At 43.3% G+C, this 14,163-nt stretch overlaps 1 protein-coding gene across 1 annotated transcript in view; it reads left to right on the top strand.

Moving 5' to 3' along the window:
- esyt1b (extended synaptotagmin-like protein 1b) overlaps nt 1-14,163 on the top strand; it is a 45,582-nt gene that overhangs the window by 3,751 nt on the left and 27,668 nt on the right. The window contains exons 3-22 of the mRNA XM_070444406.1: nt 1,867-2,001; nt 2,201-2,274; nt 2,420-2,492; nt 4,221-4,310; nt 5,664-5,719; nt 5,944-6,064; nt 6,360-6,536; nt 8,450-8,532; nt 8,788-8,836; nt 8,915-9,004; nt 9,216-9,317; nt 9,952-10,023; nt 10,190-10,276; nt 10,440-10,589; nt 11,122-11,241; nt 11,377-11,553; nt 12,893-12,978; nt 13,211-13,259; nt 13,412-13,501; nt 13,931-14,026. Of these exons, the coding sequence (XP_070300507.1) occupies nt 1,867-2,001; nt 2,201-2,274; nt 2,420-2,492; nt 4,221-4,310; nt 5,664-5,719; nt 5,944-6,064; nt 6,360-6,536; nt 8,450-8,532; nt 8,788-8,836; nt 8,915-9,004; nt 9,216-9,317; nt 9,952-10,023; nt 10,190-10,276; nt 10,440-10,589; nt 11,122-11,241; nt 11,377-11,553; nt 12,893-12,978; nt 13,211-13,259; nt 13,412-13,501; nt 13,931-14,026 (1,977 nt within the window). The remainder of the gene's footprint in view (nt 1-1,866; nt 2,002-2,200; nt 2,275-2,419; nt 2,493-4,220; nt 4,311-5,663; nt 5,720-5,943; nt 6,065-6,359; nt 6,537-8,449; nt 8,533-8,787; nt 8,837-8,914; nt 9,005-9,215; nt 9,318-9,951; nt 10,024-10,189; nt 10,277-10,439; nt 10,590-11,121; nt 11,242-11,376; nt 11,554-12,892; nt 12,979-13,210; nt 13,260-13,411; nt 13,502-13,930; nt 14,027-14,163) is intronic.

Raw genomic sequence — 14,163 nt, 5'->3', positions numbered from 1 at the left:
CCACCAAGACTCTTCCTAGAGCTGGGCGCGCGGCCAAACTGAGCAATTGGGGGTGAAGGGCCTTGGTCTTGGAGGTAACCAAGAACCCGATGGTCACTCTGACAGAGCTCCAGAGTTCCTCTGTGGAGATTGGAGAACCTTCCAGAAGGACAACCATCTCTGCAGCACTCTCCCAAATCAGGCCTTTATGGTAAAGTGGCCAGACAGAAGCCACTCCTCAGTAAAAGGCACATGAAAGCCCGCTTGGAGTTTGCCAAAAGGCACCTAAAGGACTCAGACCACAAGAAATATGATTCTCTGGTCTGATGAAACCAAGATTGAACTCTTTGGCCTTAATGCCAAGTGTCATGTCTGGAGGAAACCTGGCACCATCCCTATGGTGAAGCATGATTTTGGCAGCGTCATGCTGAGGGTATKTTTTTCAGTGGCAGGGACTGGGAGACTAGTCAGGATCGAGGGAAAGATGAATGGAGCAAAGTACAGAGAGATCCTTGATGAAAACCTGCTCAGGACCTCAGACTGGGGTGAAGGTTCACCTTCCAACAGGACAATGACCCTAAACACACAGCCAAGACAATGCAGGAGTKTCTGAATGTCCTTGAGTGGCCAAGCCAGAGCCCGGACTTGAACCCGACAATGCAGAAGTTTCTGAATGGCMTTGAGTGGCAAAGCCAGAGCCCAGACTTGAACCCGATCTAACATCTCTGGAGAGACCTGAAAATAGCTGTGCAGCAACGCTCCCCATCCAACCTCCCCATCCAGCTTGAGAGGATCAGCAGAGAAGAATGGGAGAAACTCCCCAAATACAGGTGTGCCAAGCTTATAGCATTATTTGCGGCTGCAGGTAGCCTAGTGGTTAGAGCATTGGGCCAGTAACTGAAAGGTCGCTAGATCRAATCCCTGAGCTGACAMGGTAGAAGTTTGTCGTTCTGGCCCTGAACAAGGCAGTTAACCCACTGTTCCTAGGCCGTCATTGTAAATAAGAATTTGTTCTTAACTGACTTGCCTAGTTAAATAAAATAAAWAWATATATATACCCAAAAAGACTTGAGGCTGTAATAGCTGCCAAAGGTGCTTCAACAAAGTACTGAGTAAAGGGTCAGAACACTTATGTAAATGTGATATTTCTGTAATTTTATTTTTAATACATTTGCAAAAATGTCTAAAAATCWGTTTTTGCTTTGACATTATGGGGTATTGTGTGTATATTGATGAGGGGGRAAAACTATTGAGTCAATTTTACCAGCAGCCTCACAGCTTACAAAACTGGGACACCGACCGACGATCGCCTTAATTGGCAGCACCTGGTGTGCTTATCAACCAGGCTCAGCACCTGGACAAGGTTGCTGCTGCCCCCTGGGGGAATGGAGTGTGGAWGKGTTTCGTGGATAGTGTTTGTCTACGTCCTAACACTAACCTTGCCCAATAGGAACCATATTATCTAAACAGTGAAGGTTGGACATAAACAGATCTACAGGTAACGGGTGGGCCCAGAATCCTGAATATGTGAAACTATGTCTATCATGGAAAAGACAGATGTGTGCACAGCTGAAGTCTAATCTGTCACATGCATGTTGCCCTAGTTCTTATTGACACATTGAGTACGACCACCATAAGATAATCATGCCTGGGTATTTGAAGCTGAGACATTTTAAAGTAGTAGGCCTATTGCCGTTAGAGAGTGGTGTGCTTGYGCTTCCACATTAACTCCTGAAGTAGCAAGGGGTAGAACAAGTCTTATCTGTGTTTCCCTCAGAGAAAATGTTGCAATAACCTGAWTTAGTATTGCTGAAAAGCAATTACCTGGTGTGCATTACACTAATTATAGCCATCATCMCTGCTCCTCTCCCTGTCCCCCCAACTCAGATCCTGCAGCAGGTGTGGCCGTTTGTGGGTCAATATCTGGAAAAGCTGCTAGTGGAGACCATCGCTCCATCCATCCGTGCCTCCAGCACTCACCTCCAGACCCTCACCTTCACTAAGGTGGACTTTGGGGACAAGGTAACTTCTAAGATAACATCCCCCATACACACACACACACACACTGCTACAGGTCTCATCATACTATACATGACACAAGATTTTCTTTCACTCTCACTGAGATGGACAATATTGGTCTATGGTCTTTCATAGTCTTACATAATTGTGTTCTCTTGGTGTGTGTATGTTCTTTGTTGACTATGCTGTATGTGTGTTGTAGGCCATGAAGGTGGTGGGTGTAAAAGCACACACAGAGAATGAGAGGGGACAAGTCCTGCTGGATGTGTACATCAGGTGACCTTCAACCCTTCAATGTTTAACTTTCCTCCAGGCCTCAGAGGCACCATTCACTCTCTCTTCCAAAATCGGAAGTTCAAAACCATTATACAAGGACCAATTATTRCAATGTGCTACAGTATCCTTCTCTTTTACCTTGCAGCTATGTTGGAAATGTTGAGATCAATGTGGAGGTTAAGAGGTATTTCTGCAAAGCAGGAGTCAAGGGAATACAGGTATGTTTTATTTTCTCTCTAGTCTGTAATAAGGCTGTGGGATATTATGGAAAATAGGGAGAAAATAAGGTATTGACCTGACAAAGAGAAAGGGAGAGGCAGGAAGAGATATTGGTAACACAATAATATAATGTTAAAACATAACTAAGAAATGACGTCTTTATTTTTAATGTACAGTACCAGTCAAACGTTTGGACACACATACTCATTTGAGGGTTTTTCTTTATTTTTACTATCATCTACATTGTTGAATAATAGTGAAGACATCAAAGCTATGAAATAACACATAAGGAATCAAGTAGTAAGAAAAAAAAAGTTAAACAAATCAAAATATATTTGAGATTTGAGATTCTTCAAAGTAGCCACCCTTTGCCTTGATGACAGCTTTGCACACTCTTGGCATTCTCCCAGCTTCACCTGGAATGTTTTTCCAAYTTTTGAAGGAGTTCCCAGATATGCTGAGCACTTGTTGGCTGCTTTTCTTTCACTCTGCGGTCCAACTCATTCCAAACCATCGGGAGGTCGGTTGATTGTGGAGCCCAGGTCATCTGATGCAGCACTCCATYGCTCCCCTTCTTGGTCAAATAGCCCTTACACAGCCTGGAGGTGTGTTGAAAAATAAATGGTAGTCCCACTAAGCGCAAACCAGATGGGATTGTGTATCGCTGCAGAATGCTGTGGTAGCCACGCTGGTTAAGTGTGCCTTGAATTCTAAATAAATCACTGACAGTGTCACCAGCAAAGCACACCATCACACCTCCCCCTCTATGCTTCACGGTGGGAACCACACATGCGGAGATCATCTGTTCACGTACTCTCACAAAGACACGGCGATTTKAACCAAAAATCTCCACCGGTCTAATGTCCATTGCTTGTGTTTCTTAGCCCAAGCCGGTCTCTTCTTATTGGTGTMCTTTAGTAGTGGTTTCTTTGCAGCAATTCAACCATGAAAGCTTTATTCACGCAGTCTCCTCTGAACAGTTGATGTTGAGATGTGTCTGTTACTAGCATTTATTTGGGCTGCAATTTCTGAGACTGGAAACTCTAATGAACTTATCCTCTGCATTAGAGGTAACTCTGGGTCTTCMTTTCATKTGGCGGTCCTCTTGAGAGCCAGTTTCATCATAGCACTTGATGGTTTTTGCAACTGCACTTGAAGAAACTTTCAAAGTTCTTGAAATGTTCTCCATTGACTGAACTTCATCTCTTAAAGTAATGATGGACTGTCATTTCTCTTTGCTTATTTGAGCTGTTCTTACCACCCCTACCATGTCACAACACAACTGATTGGCTAAACGCATAATGAAGGAAAGAAATTACACAAATTAACTTTTAACAAGGCACAACTGTGACTTCCTCATGAAGCTGGTTGAGAGAATGCGAAGAGTGTGCAAAGCTGTCATCAAGGCAAAGGGTGGTTACTTTGAAGAATCTCAAATATAAAATATATTTTGATTTGTTCAACACTTTTTTGGTTACTACATGATTCCATATGTGTTATTTCATAGTTTTGATGTCTTCACTATTATTCTACAATGTAGAAAATAGTAAAAAAAATAAAGAAAAACCATTGAATGAGTAGTTGTATCCARAATTTTGACTGGTATTGTATGTATGTATAAACAAATAATTCACAGTCTATACTTATAAATCCCTATAAGTGTTTTTATAAATCTTATGTCWGTTTTGCGATTTTATATTAATGTATTCCCTCCTCTCTCTTCCCAGCTGCATGGGATGATGCGGGTGATTCTGGAGCCTCTGATTGGAGATGTCCCCATCGTGGGCGCAGTCACCATGTTCTTTATCCGCAGGCCGGTGGGTAGCTGGAACCATCCCCCTCTTTCCTTAACACCATCAGTCTGTCCATCTTTCCCTTCATATCCTCTTTACTCCCAACACTCCACCATCTCACACTCCCTGTTACTTCACACGAAAAAATAATGGTTCCAAATAGTACCAGGTAGGTTCTTTGGCTTGTAACCATAGCGGAACCCTTTTTGGTGCTATATAGAACCCTTTTTTGAAGGTTCTATAAAGAACCATGCTCATTATGTTCGAAATGGAGCCTGTATTGTGCTATAAAGAACCCTTTCCTAAGGTTCTATAAAGAACCATTAAATAAGGTTCTATATAGCACWAAAAAAGTTACTATGGTTACAACCCTTTTTGTGGCTATATAAGAACCCTTTTTTATGGTWATTTTTTTCTCCACAATTTCGATMTTGTCTCATTGCTCCAACGGGCAGCGAAGGTCGAGTCATGCGTCCTCCAACACATGACCCGCCAAACTGCGTTTCTTTACACCCGCCCGCTTAACCTGGAAGCCAGCCGCACCACCTTTCAACTGAAGACTGAGGTCAGCCTGCAGGCGCAACAAGGAGTCGCTAGAGCACAATGAGCCAAGTAAAGTCCCCCGGCCAAACCCTCCCCAATTGTGCACCGCCTTATGGGACTCCCGATCACGATACAGCCCGGGATTGAACCCGGGTCTGTGGTGACACCTCTAGCATTGTGACACAGAGCCTTAGACTGCTGCGCCACTTGGGAGGCTCCTTTGTAGATCCTTTTGAAGAACTATACAGGGTTTATTATTCTGGTCAGCCATATTATATTGTTACAATTTCATAGGCGTTATAATTGTGTTAATTGGCAAGTTGAATCAAATGAGCTATTTCTAGATCAGCTAGTGGTCCCTGGAGAAAGAATTGAGAATCACTGACTGATTTAGTCAACCATTCTCAAGTGACACAAGACACTGTCACTGGCCATAGTCATATATATAATGTGTGTTGGCATAACACAACACATTAGATAAACTGGAATGGCACCCTCACTCACAGTTGCACAAAAAGAGCTGTGTGCAAACCACACCCCAAAATATTCKAATGAGCCATCGCCCGTACATTTGAATCATCACTAGAAGAGCAAATAACMATTTTCTGATCTGAAAAGAACCATTGAAGAGCTCAAATGGTTCTTTGAGTAATTATGGTTCCACATAGAACCATAACCCTTCCCAAAGAACCTTTGCGGAACCCTCATTGTTTTGTGTGTTGTTCTACTGTACATGCCTTCATGTGTTATGTATCTCTCTTTCTCTTTGTATTGGATGTCTGAAACCCCAACATTCCTCATATTTTCCCTCATCTCCTCACCCCTGTCCTATAGAAACTGGACATCAACTGGACTGGACTGACCAACTTACTGGACATCCCTGGTCTGAAGTGAGTCTGACTTTGTCTGTTGTTATTGTTCTGTAATTGGAGTCACTATGTCATGTGATGATAATTCACTTCATGTAACACTTARCTATACTTTACTGTATGCCCCAACTGATACAATCAGTGCTATGCTATGATATTGCTGTATTTTGATATACTATGTTTGTGCACTTCCATGTGTCTACTGTATATATAAAGTCGAGTGCTCCCTCTCCTGTGTTTCTCAGCATTATGTCTGACACCATGATAATGGATGCCATAGCTTCCCACCTGGTTCTGCCCAACCGTCTGACTGTTCCCCTGGTAGCAGACCTGCACGTTGCCCAGCTTCGCTCTCCTCTGCCTAGGGTGAGTCCACACTCTCCACAAACACTCTCCACAAACACACACATTTATTTACTCAGACCACAGACTCTATGTGTCTTGTCTGAGCTTATGACTGCCAAACTGATATACAGACGTTACACACAGTAGAGCTTATACCAGTATCAATCCTCTCACTGTCTTCCTCTCCCTCCCTCCCCATTAAATAATTCATTGTTCCTTCCTACTCTGTATCTGTGCCCTCTCATCCCTCTATTTTTCTCTCTCCCTATTTCTCTCTCCCTCTCCCCCGCTCTCTCTATCTCCCGCCCCCTCTCAGGGTGTGGTGCGTATCCACCTCTTGGAGGCTGATGACCTGCCAGCTAAGGACAACTACATTAAGGGGGTGATAGCAGGGCTGTCTGACCCTTACGCCCTGTGTAGGGTGGGTCCTCAGACCTTCACCTCCCACGTTGTGGACAACACTGTCTGTCCCAAGTGGGGAGAGATGTACGAGGTGAGGGGGCCAGGAGCCAGAGGATTGCGTAAAATCACTCATTCCTATTTCATTGAATGTCATTGCCACATGTTAGTGTTGCATTTCCTGTTGCAAAACGGCATGTCTTAATTTCCAATTATTTGTTTAGGGAGAGAATGCATTACTTGGTAGAGAATGCATTGGTCCAGTAGCAATGTGGGGATTCCCCTATGTATGTCTGTCTATTAAGGTTAATTTGTTTTTTTACAAAACAATCACTCTGCCAATGACACACAGTCAAACTGAGTAATCATAGAGTAAAGAGCCACATTGTCTCTGTGTTGTTGGTCCTCATGGTGTTGTGTACAGTGCATTCGGAAGTATTCAGACCACTTGACTTTTTCCACATTTTGTTACGTTACAGCCTTATTGAATTACTTATTTTCCTCATTAACCTACACACAAACCCCCATAATGACAAAGCGAAAACAGGTTTTTCGAAATGTTTGAAAAATATAAAAACTGAAATAGCTTATTTACATAAGTATTCAGACCCTTTGCTATGAGACTCGAAATTGAGCTCAGTTGCATCTTGTTTCCATTGATCATCCTTGAGATGTTTCTACAACTTCACCTGTGGTAAATTCAATTGATTTGACTTTATTTGGAAAGGCACACACCTGTCTATATAAGGTTCCACAGTTGACAGTGCATGTCAGAGCAAAAACCAAGCCATGAGGTCAAAGGAATTGTCCGTAGAGCTCCGAGACAGGATTGTGTCGAGGCACATAACTGGGGAAGGGTGCCAAAAAAAAATGTATGGGGTACTGTGTGTAGCATTGAAGGTCATTGAAGGTCCCCAAGAACACAGTGGCCTCCATAATTCTTAAATGGAAGAAGTTTGGAACCACCTCTTCCTAGATGTTTACCCCCCAGCCAAACTGAGCAATCGATGGAGAAGGACCTTGGTCAGGGAGGTGACCAAGAACCCGATGGTCACTCTGACAGAGCTCCAGAGTTCCTCTGTGGAGATTGGAGAACCTTCCAGAAGGACAACCATCTCTGCAGCACTCCACCAATCAGGCCTTTATGGTAAAGTGGCCAGACAGAAGCCACTCAGTAAAAGGCACATGACAGCCCGCTTGGAGTTTGCCAAAAGGCACCTAAAGGACTCTCAGACCATGAGAAACAAGATTCTCTGGTCTGATGAAACCAAGATTGAACCTTTTGGCCTGAATGCCAAGCATCATGTCTGGAGGAAACCTGCGCCATCCCTACGGTTAAGCATGGTGGTGGCAGCATCATGCTGTGGGGATGTTTTTCAGCGGCAGGGACTGGGAGACAAGTCAGGATCGAGAGAAAGATGAACGGAGCAAGGTACAGCGAGATCCTTGATGAAAAGAGCACTCAGGAGCACTCAGGACCTCAGACTGGGGCAAAGGTTCACCTTCCAACAGGACAATGACTTTAAGCAGACAGCAAAGACAAGAGTGGCTTCGGGACAAGCCTCTGAATGTCATTGAGGGGCCCAGCCAGAGCGCGGATTTGAACCTGATCGAACCTGTCTGGAGAGACCTGAAAATAGCTGTGCAGCTCCCCATCTAACCTGACAACGCTTGAGAGGATCTGCAGAGAATGGGAGAAACTCCCCAAATACAGGTGTGCCAAGCTTGTAGCGTCGTACCTAAGAAGACTCGAGGCTGTAATTGCTGCCAAAGGTGCTTCAACAAAATACTGAGTAAAGGGTCTGAATACTTATGTAAATGTGATAYGCAAAAATGTCTAAAAACCTGTTTTTGCTTTCTCATTATGGGGTACTGTGTGTAGATTGATGAGGGGAAAAAACTATTTAATCCATTTTAAAATAAGACTGTAATGTAACAAAATGTGGAAAAAGTCAAGGGTTCTGAATACTTTCCGAATGCAACTGTATGTTCATGTGTGTATGTCAGGTCATAGTCCATGAAGTACCAGGTCAGGAGCTGGAGGTGGAGGTGTATGACAAAGACCCAGACCAGGATGACTTCCTGGGGAGGTAGCTACATCTGCCTGTCCATGGGTTTCTGTGTGCCACACTGCCACTTTTGACTGTTTCCCTTCCCTTTCACCTCACTTAGCCCTGTAACTGAGTAGAAAGAGTATAACGTGTCCTAGTGTTTTACATGCAGTGTTCTCTTCTCTTCCTTAAATACTGCTGGATCTCTTTTCCTTCTTTTTCTCCATTGTCTTGTTTTCTCTGTTTTTGTTTATTTCTCTTTTTGTCTCTCTCCCACTCTGCCGTTTCCTACAGAACCAAGATAGATTTGGGTATCGTGAAGAAGTCCACAGTTGTTGATGAAGTGAGTTATTTTGAGTATTGAATGTCTGACACGGTTAGACACTACTTTGTCATCACAATCTGTATTTTTGTTTCTCAGTGGTTCACCCTGAAAGAAACCAAGTCAGGACGGGTCCATTTCAGACTGGAGTGGTTGGTCTTGCTGCCCAATACGGAGCGACTGGAGCAGGTCTGCATCCGTATCCTCCCTATCATAATATTCCTCCCAAAGTTAATGTTACAGCAGTATGAGGCCCATTCCGTCTTGTTTGATTATACACTGTGGTGACTGTGTACGCTGGCAGTGAGCTGTAGTGAAGGAATGTGCAGAATGAAAAGTACTTAGAGCTAAGTGCCTCTCCCCTCCTCTCAACTCCTCCCCCTCTCYCTTCCTCTCCCAGGTTCTTCAGAGGAACAAGAGCTTGACAGCGTCCAGTAAGACTTCTGATCCCCCCTCGGCAGCCATCTTGGCAGTGTATCTGGACAAGGCTGAAGCCCTTCCTGTGAGTCACACCTTGTCAACCTCCCCCCTCCTCCTCCTCCTCTCTCAGCCCTTAAGCTGCATCCTGTCTGTGGCTGCGAGGGTAGCGCTGTAACTGTCACTAGGGTTCTTGTTACACAGAGTTGTTCCCTACCCTCGGCCCTTGTTCACTTCCATTCACTGATCTGAGATAATTGCAACATCGGCTTTAAAGGCTAGCTTTCACGACATGTTGTTTTCACCTATCCAGTCCTGTCTGATCTGCAAAAGGAAGTGAATGGGAGCCAAGGAGAGGGAACAACCTTCTGGAATGAAACACACCCATAGTGGTGCTGTGTTTAGACTTCCTGAAACTCTTGGCACTCAACTCTGTTTCCTCTTTCTACTGTTTTTCGGCGGTTGCTATGCAACATCTATGCCAGTGGTTACCAACCCTAGTCCTGAAGAGCTACAGAGTGTGCAGGCTTTTGTTACAAACCCAGCACAAACACATCTGTTTCAACTAATCAAATCTAATTATCAATAACTTGATTAGTAGAATTAAATTATTTTAGTGCTGGGCCGAAACTAAACTCCCTGTAGTGCTACATTAATAAAGTGTTAACGTTGTTTGTGTGTTTTATATGTTGATGTGTGTTTGTGTGTGTGTGTTTTAGATGAAGAAGGGCAACAAAGAACCCAGTCCCATGGTGCAGTTGTCTGTGCAGGACATCACTCGAGAGAGCAGGGTAAGACTACCAGAGTAGTGACTTACGAGACTTATTCCATCCGGCTCCTATAGCGGAACAAAGGACCAAACGGGGCTACCATAGTAACAGACTATCATAACCCTTTGCTTTGAAGTCAAACCCACTCCTATTTTGCATTCTCTCTATTCCTTCACATTGTTTTTAGACCTGTTGGACGACAATCAACCCAGAGTGGGAGGATGCCTTCACCTTCTTCATCCCAGATCCACGCAAGCAGTCAATAGACATTCAGGTACCTTGATATTCTAACTCCATAACATGTTTTGCACCAATTTGTTATTATTTGAATGCATTATTTCTGTCTGTTTCCTCATAGCAATCTGTTGAATGACCACACTCTTTCCTATGTGTGTATTCTTCATTGAACATTCTCACTATCCTCCCATCTCTTCCAGGTGAAAGACAACGACCGGATTCAGACTCTAGGTAGCCTGTCCATCCCGCTGTCCCGTCTGCTGTCCAGCCCCAACCTGTCTCTGGACCAGTGGTTCCAGCTTGACAAATCTGGCCCTGCCAGCCGCATCTACATCAACACTGTACTCAGGGTAAGAAACAGGTTCCTCCTCTCAATCCCAACCTACAGTAAGATGGATGCACATCTCTAAAGCTCAGTTTGGCCTATGTGTAATGCATTCTTCTCTTTCTTTCTTTCTTTCTTTCTTTCTTTCTTTCTTTCTTTCTTTCTTTCTTTCTTTCTGTCTCTCTCTTTGTTTATCTCTCTCTTTATCTCTCTCTCTCTCTCTCTCTCTCTCTTTGTTTCTCTCTATCTGTCTCTCACTTTATTTCTCTCTCTTTCTGTCTCTCTTTGTTTCTCTCTTTGTTTCTCTCTCTCTCTGTTTCTCTCTTTGTTTATCTCTCTCGTTATCTGTCTCTCTCTCTTTGTTTCTTATGTTTCTCTCTCTCTCTTTGTTTCTCTCTCTCGTTATCTGTCTCTCTCTCTTTGTTTCTCTCTCTCTCATTGTTTCTCTCTCTCTCTTTGTTTCTCTCTCTCTCTTCGTTTCTCTCTCTCTCATTGTTTCTCTCTCTCTCTTTGTTTCTCTCTCTCTCATTGTTTCTCGCTCTCCCTTTCTCTCTCAGGTGCTATGGTTGGATGAGGAGAACATTCCCACTTCCTCTACAGAGGCAGCTAGCCTAGCAGCTGGTCTCTCAAAGATACGCCCCCAACAGACCTCCCATGACCCCAGCTTTGCCACAGAGGTAAAGCATGTAATATACATGGACATACATGTTATTGTTAGAAACTAAGGTAGTTACAATTAAACCAAGTTAAAGTGTGATTGCAATGTTGAAGAGTCTGAGTCTATGATGAATTTCAGTGTTTTGTTGTTTTAGGGGGTGCTTAGAATCCACCTTCTAGAGGGCCAAAATTTGGTCCCAAAGGACAACATGATGGGAGGCATGGTAAAGGGCAAGAGTGACCCCTATGTTAAGATCAACATCGGGGGTGAGACCTTTGAAAGTCGGGTCATCAATAGGAACCTCAACCCCACCTGGAACGAGATTTATGAGGTACGTTTTCAAGTCGTAACATTTTAACAAAACAAATAAAGTATTTGGTTAAAACGGACAGTCATACCACTGTAGGGTTATAATGAGTTCAAGGAGGCCTCTGGTCATCAGAAAACAGAACCATAGAAAGAGTGCTTATCAACCAGTGATAATTTTGAAAACTATTTTAGATGTAGTTTTAGTGTTAGTCTTTATGACTAAATTACCTTTTAGACTTAGTCACATTTGAGTATTTTCATCCTTAGTTTTTGTTGTCAGTCGGATAAAACTCTGGACAATTTTAGTCTAGTTTTAATCRCAGTAATTTTATTGCATTTTTCCCCCATGAAATAATCTATATCATCATGTGCACATTAAGATAGCCTTGTCCAACTAGACCWACTATCCCCTCGTATAGCTGGCACATTGCTATTGTGGCAGATTGTAACCATTGCCAGCCATGATTTACCATAGGCTACAAAGCCTTGGCTACAGGTAAACAATTTAGGCATACATCTCTTTTCTCCCCATCATAAACCTTGGGCTAAATAACAATGAATCCCCTAACAGGTGGAGAATCGGAGCTTTCCAACAATGCCAGAAATGTTAGGCTACTGTACTCCTAATATTCAGCAAATAGCATTCATATTTCCAATCGGGGGAAAAAACTACTGCGGTCGCATTTGCGAAGCGYGAGAGCGACAACACAGATGAATAACATAGAGCTTCTGATGTGATCAAAGCAGAAATAGCCCACATGACAGTAAGAGAGAGTAAACATTATTGTTTCTAGTTTAGGTTAGTTACAACTAAAGTGTCCTGAATGCGCACCAGTTCAAAAGATTGACGAGTGACTGAAGTGACATCCCGGGAGCTGTGTGGAAGAGCCAGACCGCGCAACTGAAATACGTTCATTCTGCCAATGAGAGGATTGCATTAAATATTCTGCAAAGGCATTCATGCTTATGATTGGACAAATCAGAAGAAAAGGAGCTTCATGTCAAATTGAATGTCCAKTAGTCTCACGTGAAATCCTCGTCTCGTCACATTTTCGTCAACTAAAATGAAAACTCATTTCTTACATTTATTGTTTTTTACATGGCATCTCACATCGTTATCGTCAWTAGCTTTCGATAGGAAAAATTGGTCATGGGGCGAATATTTTTCGTCATAGTTATTGTTGACGAAATGAACACTGTTAACAACCAGGACAGCAGTCTACCAATGAGTATTTACCCATTATTTAGAGGAAAATATTAGGTGACCTCAAAATCTCAGTGCTTCCCTGTGTGTTTCCAGTTTTAGTATGTMGAATATTGCTTTAACTGAAGCTGTTGTTGTGTGTTGTGTTGTCTCCCAGGTGGTTCTGACCACGCTGCCTGGCCAGGAGCTCCATGTAGAGATATTTGATAAGGACATGGACATGAAAGATGACTTCATGGGCAGGTATGCAGCTTGTGACCCAAATGGCAATATATTCTCTATATAGCGCACTACTTTAGGGTGTCATTTGGGATGCAAACGTAGTCTCTGGGAGCTAGATAGATTTCTATGTGTGGTGACTTTGGCACCCCCTTGGGCAGGGACATGTAACTACTCCCACGGATTAGATTTTGCTCCATATTCCGTTTGTACAGTTGTTTGCACTCTAACCTGATATTCCTATGTACCTATACAGGTTGAAGATTAGTTTGAAGGATATCATCACCTCTCAATACACTGACCAGGTGAGATCTGCCTGCCTGCATCAGAGTTAACATGACTTCATACTTTCCTTCACACAAACAAATCACTGCATATGTTACCATCCTATGTAAAAGCTCATTAGTTTCCCTGTTTCAGTGGTAGACTACACTGAGTTGTTATCTCTCTGTTCCAGTGGTACACTCTGAATGATGTGAAGTCAGGTCGTGTTCACCTGGTACTGGAGTGGGTACCTACAGTATCAGAACCAGGCATACTGGACCAGGTCAGTCCTTCTTCCTCTTTTAATAGAGATATCGTATTGTGATCAGAGAATCTCTTTTGCAAAACATAAGCTTTATAATAGGCAGTATTAAACAGTAGTGTAACGTGTCATGGGGTTCCTGAGTGGCGCAGCGGTCTAAGGCACTGCGTCTCGGTGCTAGAGGAGTCACTACAGACCCTGGTTCAAATCCAGGCTGTATCACAACCGGCGGTGATTTTTGAGTCCAATAGGGTGGCGCGCAGTTGGCCCAGCGTTGTCCGGGTTTGGCCCGGGTAGGCCGTTATTGTAAATAAGAATTTGTTCTTAACTGACTTGCCTGGTTAAATAAAATAAAAAATWAATAAAATCATTATACACACTGCCATCAGAGTAATGCATTCTTGTACACAGTGCCATGCAGACCCAGTGACCTGTGTAAATGTCCCTAAGGTGTTCCAGTTCCAGTCCAGGCAGTCCTACCACAACAAGGCGGTTCCCTCTATGGCTCTACTCTTTGTGTTTGTGGAGAGGGCAGACGGCCTGCCAGTGAGTCTTTGCACCYCTTTCTCAGTTTGGAGGGGGTCTTATGATTTTGTGTGCAGGGATAATGTTAATGATGTTTATGTTTAGAGGACTAATTATATTTTGCATATGAACCTGGGTGCCTCTTTTGTGCACATGTA

Source organism: Salvelinus sp. IW2-2015, linkage group LG1 (genome assembly GCF_002910315.2).
Source record: "Salvelinus sp. IW2-2015 linkage group LG1, ASM291031v2, whole genome shotgun sequence".
Classification (NCBI taxonomy): Eukaryota; Metazoa; Chordata; class Actinopteri; order Salmoniformes; family Salmonidae; genus Salvelinus; species Salvelinus sp. IW2-2015.
This window is presented reverse-complemented; position numbering and strand designations above follow the sequence as displayed.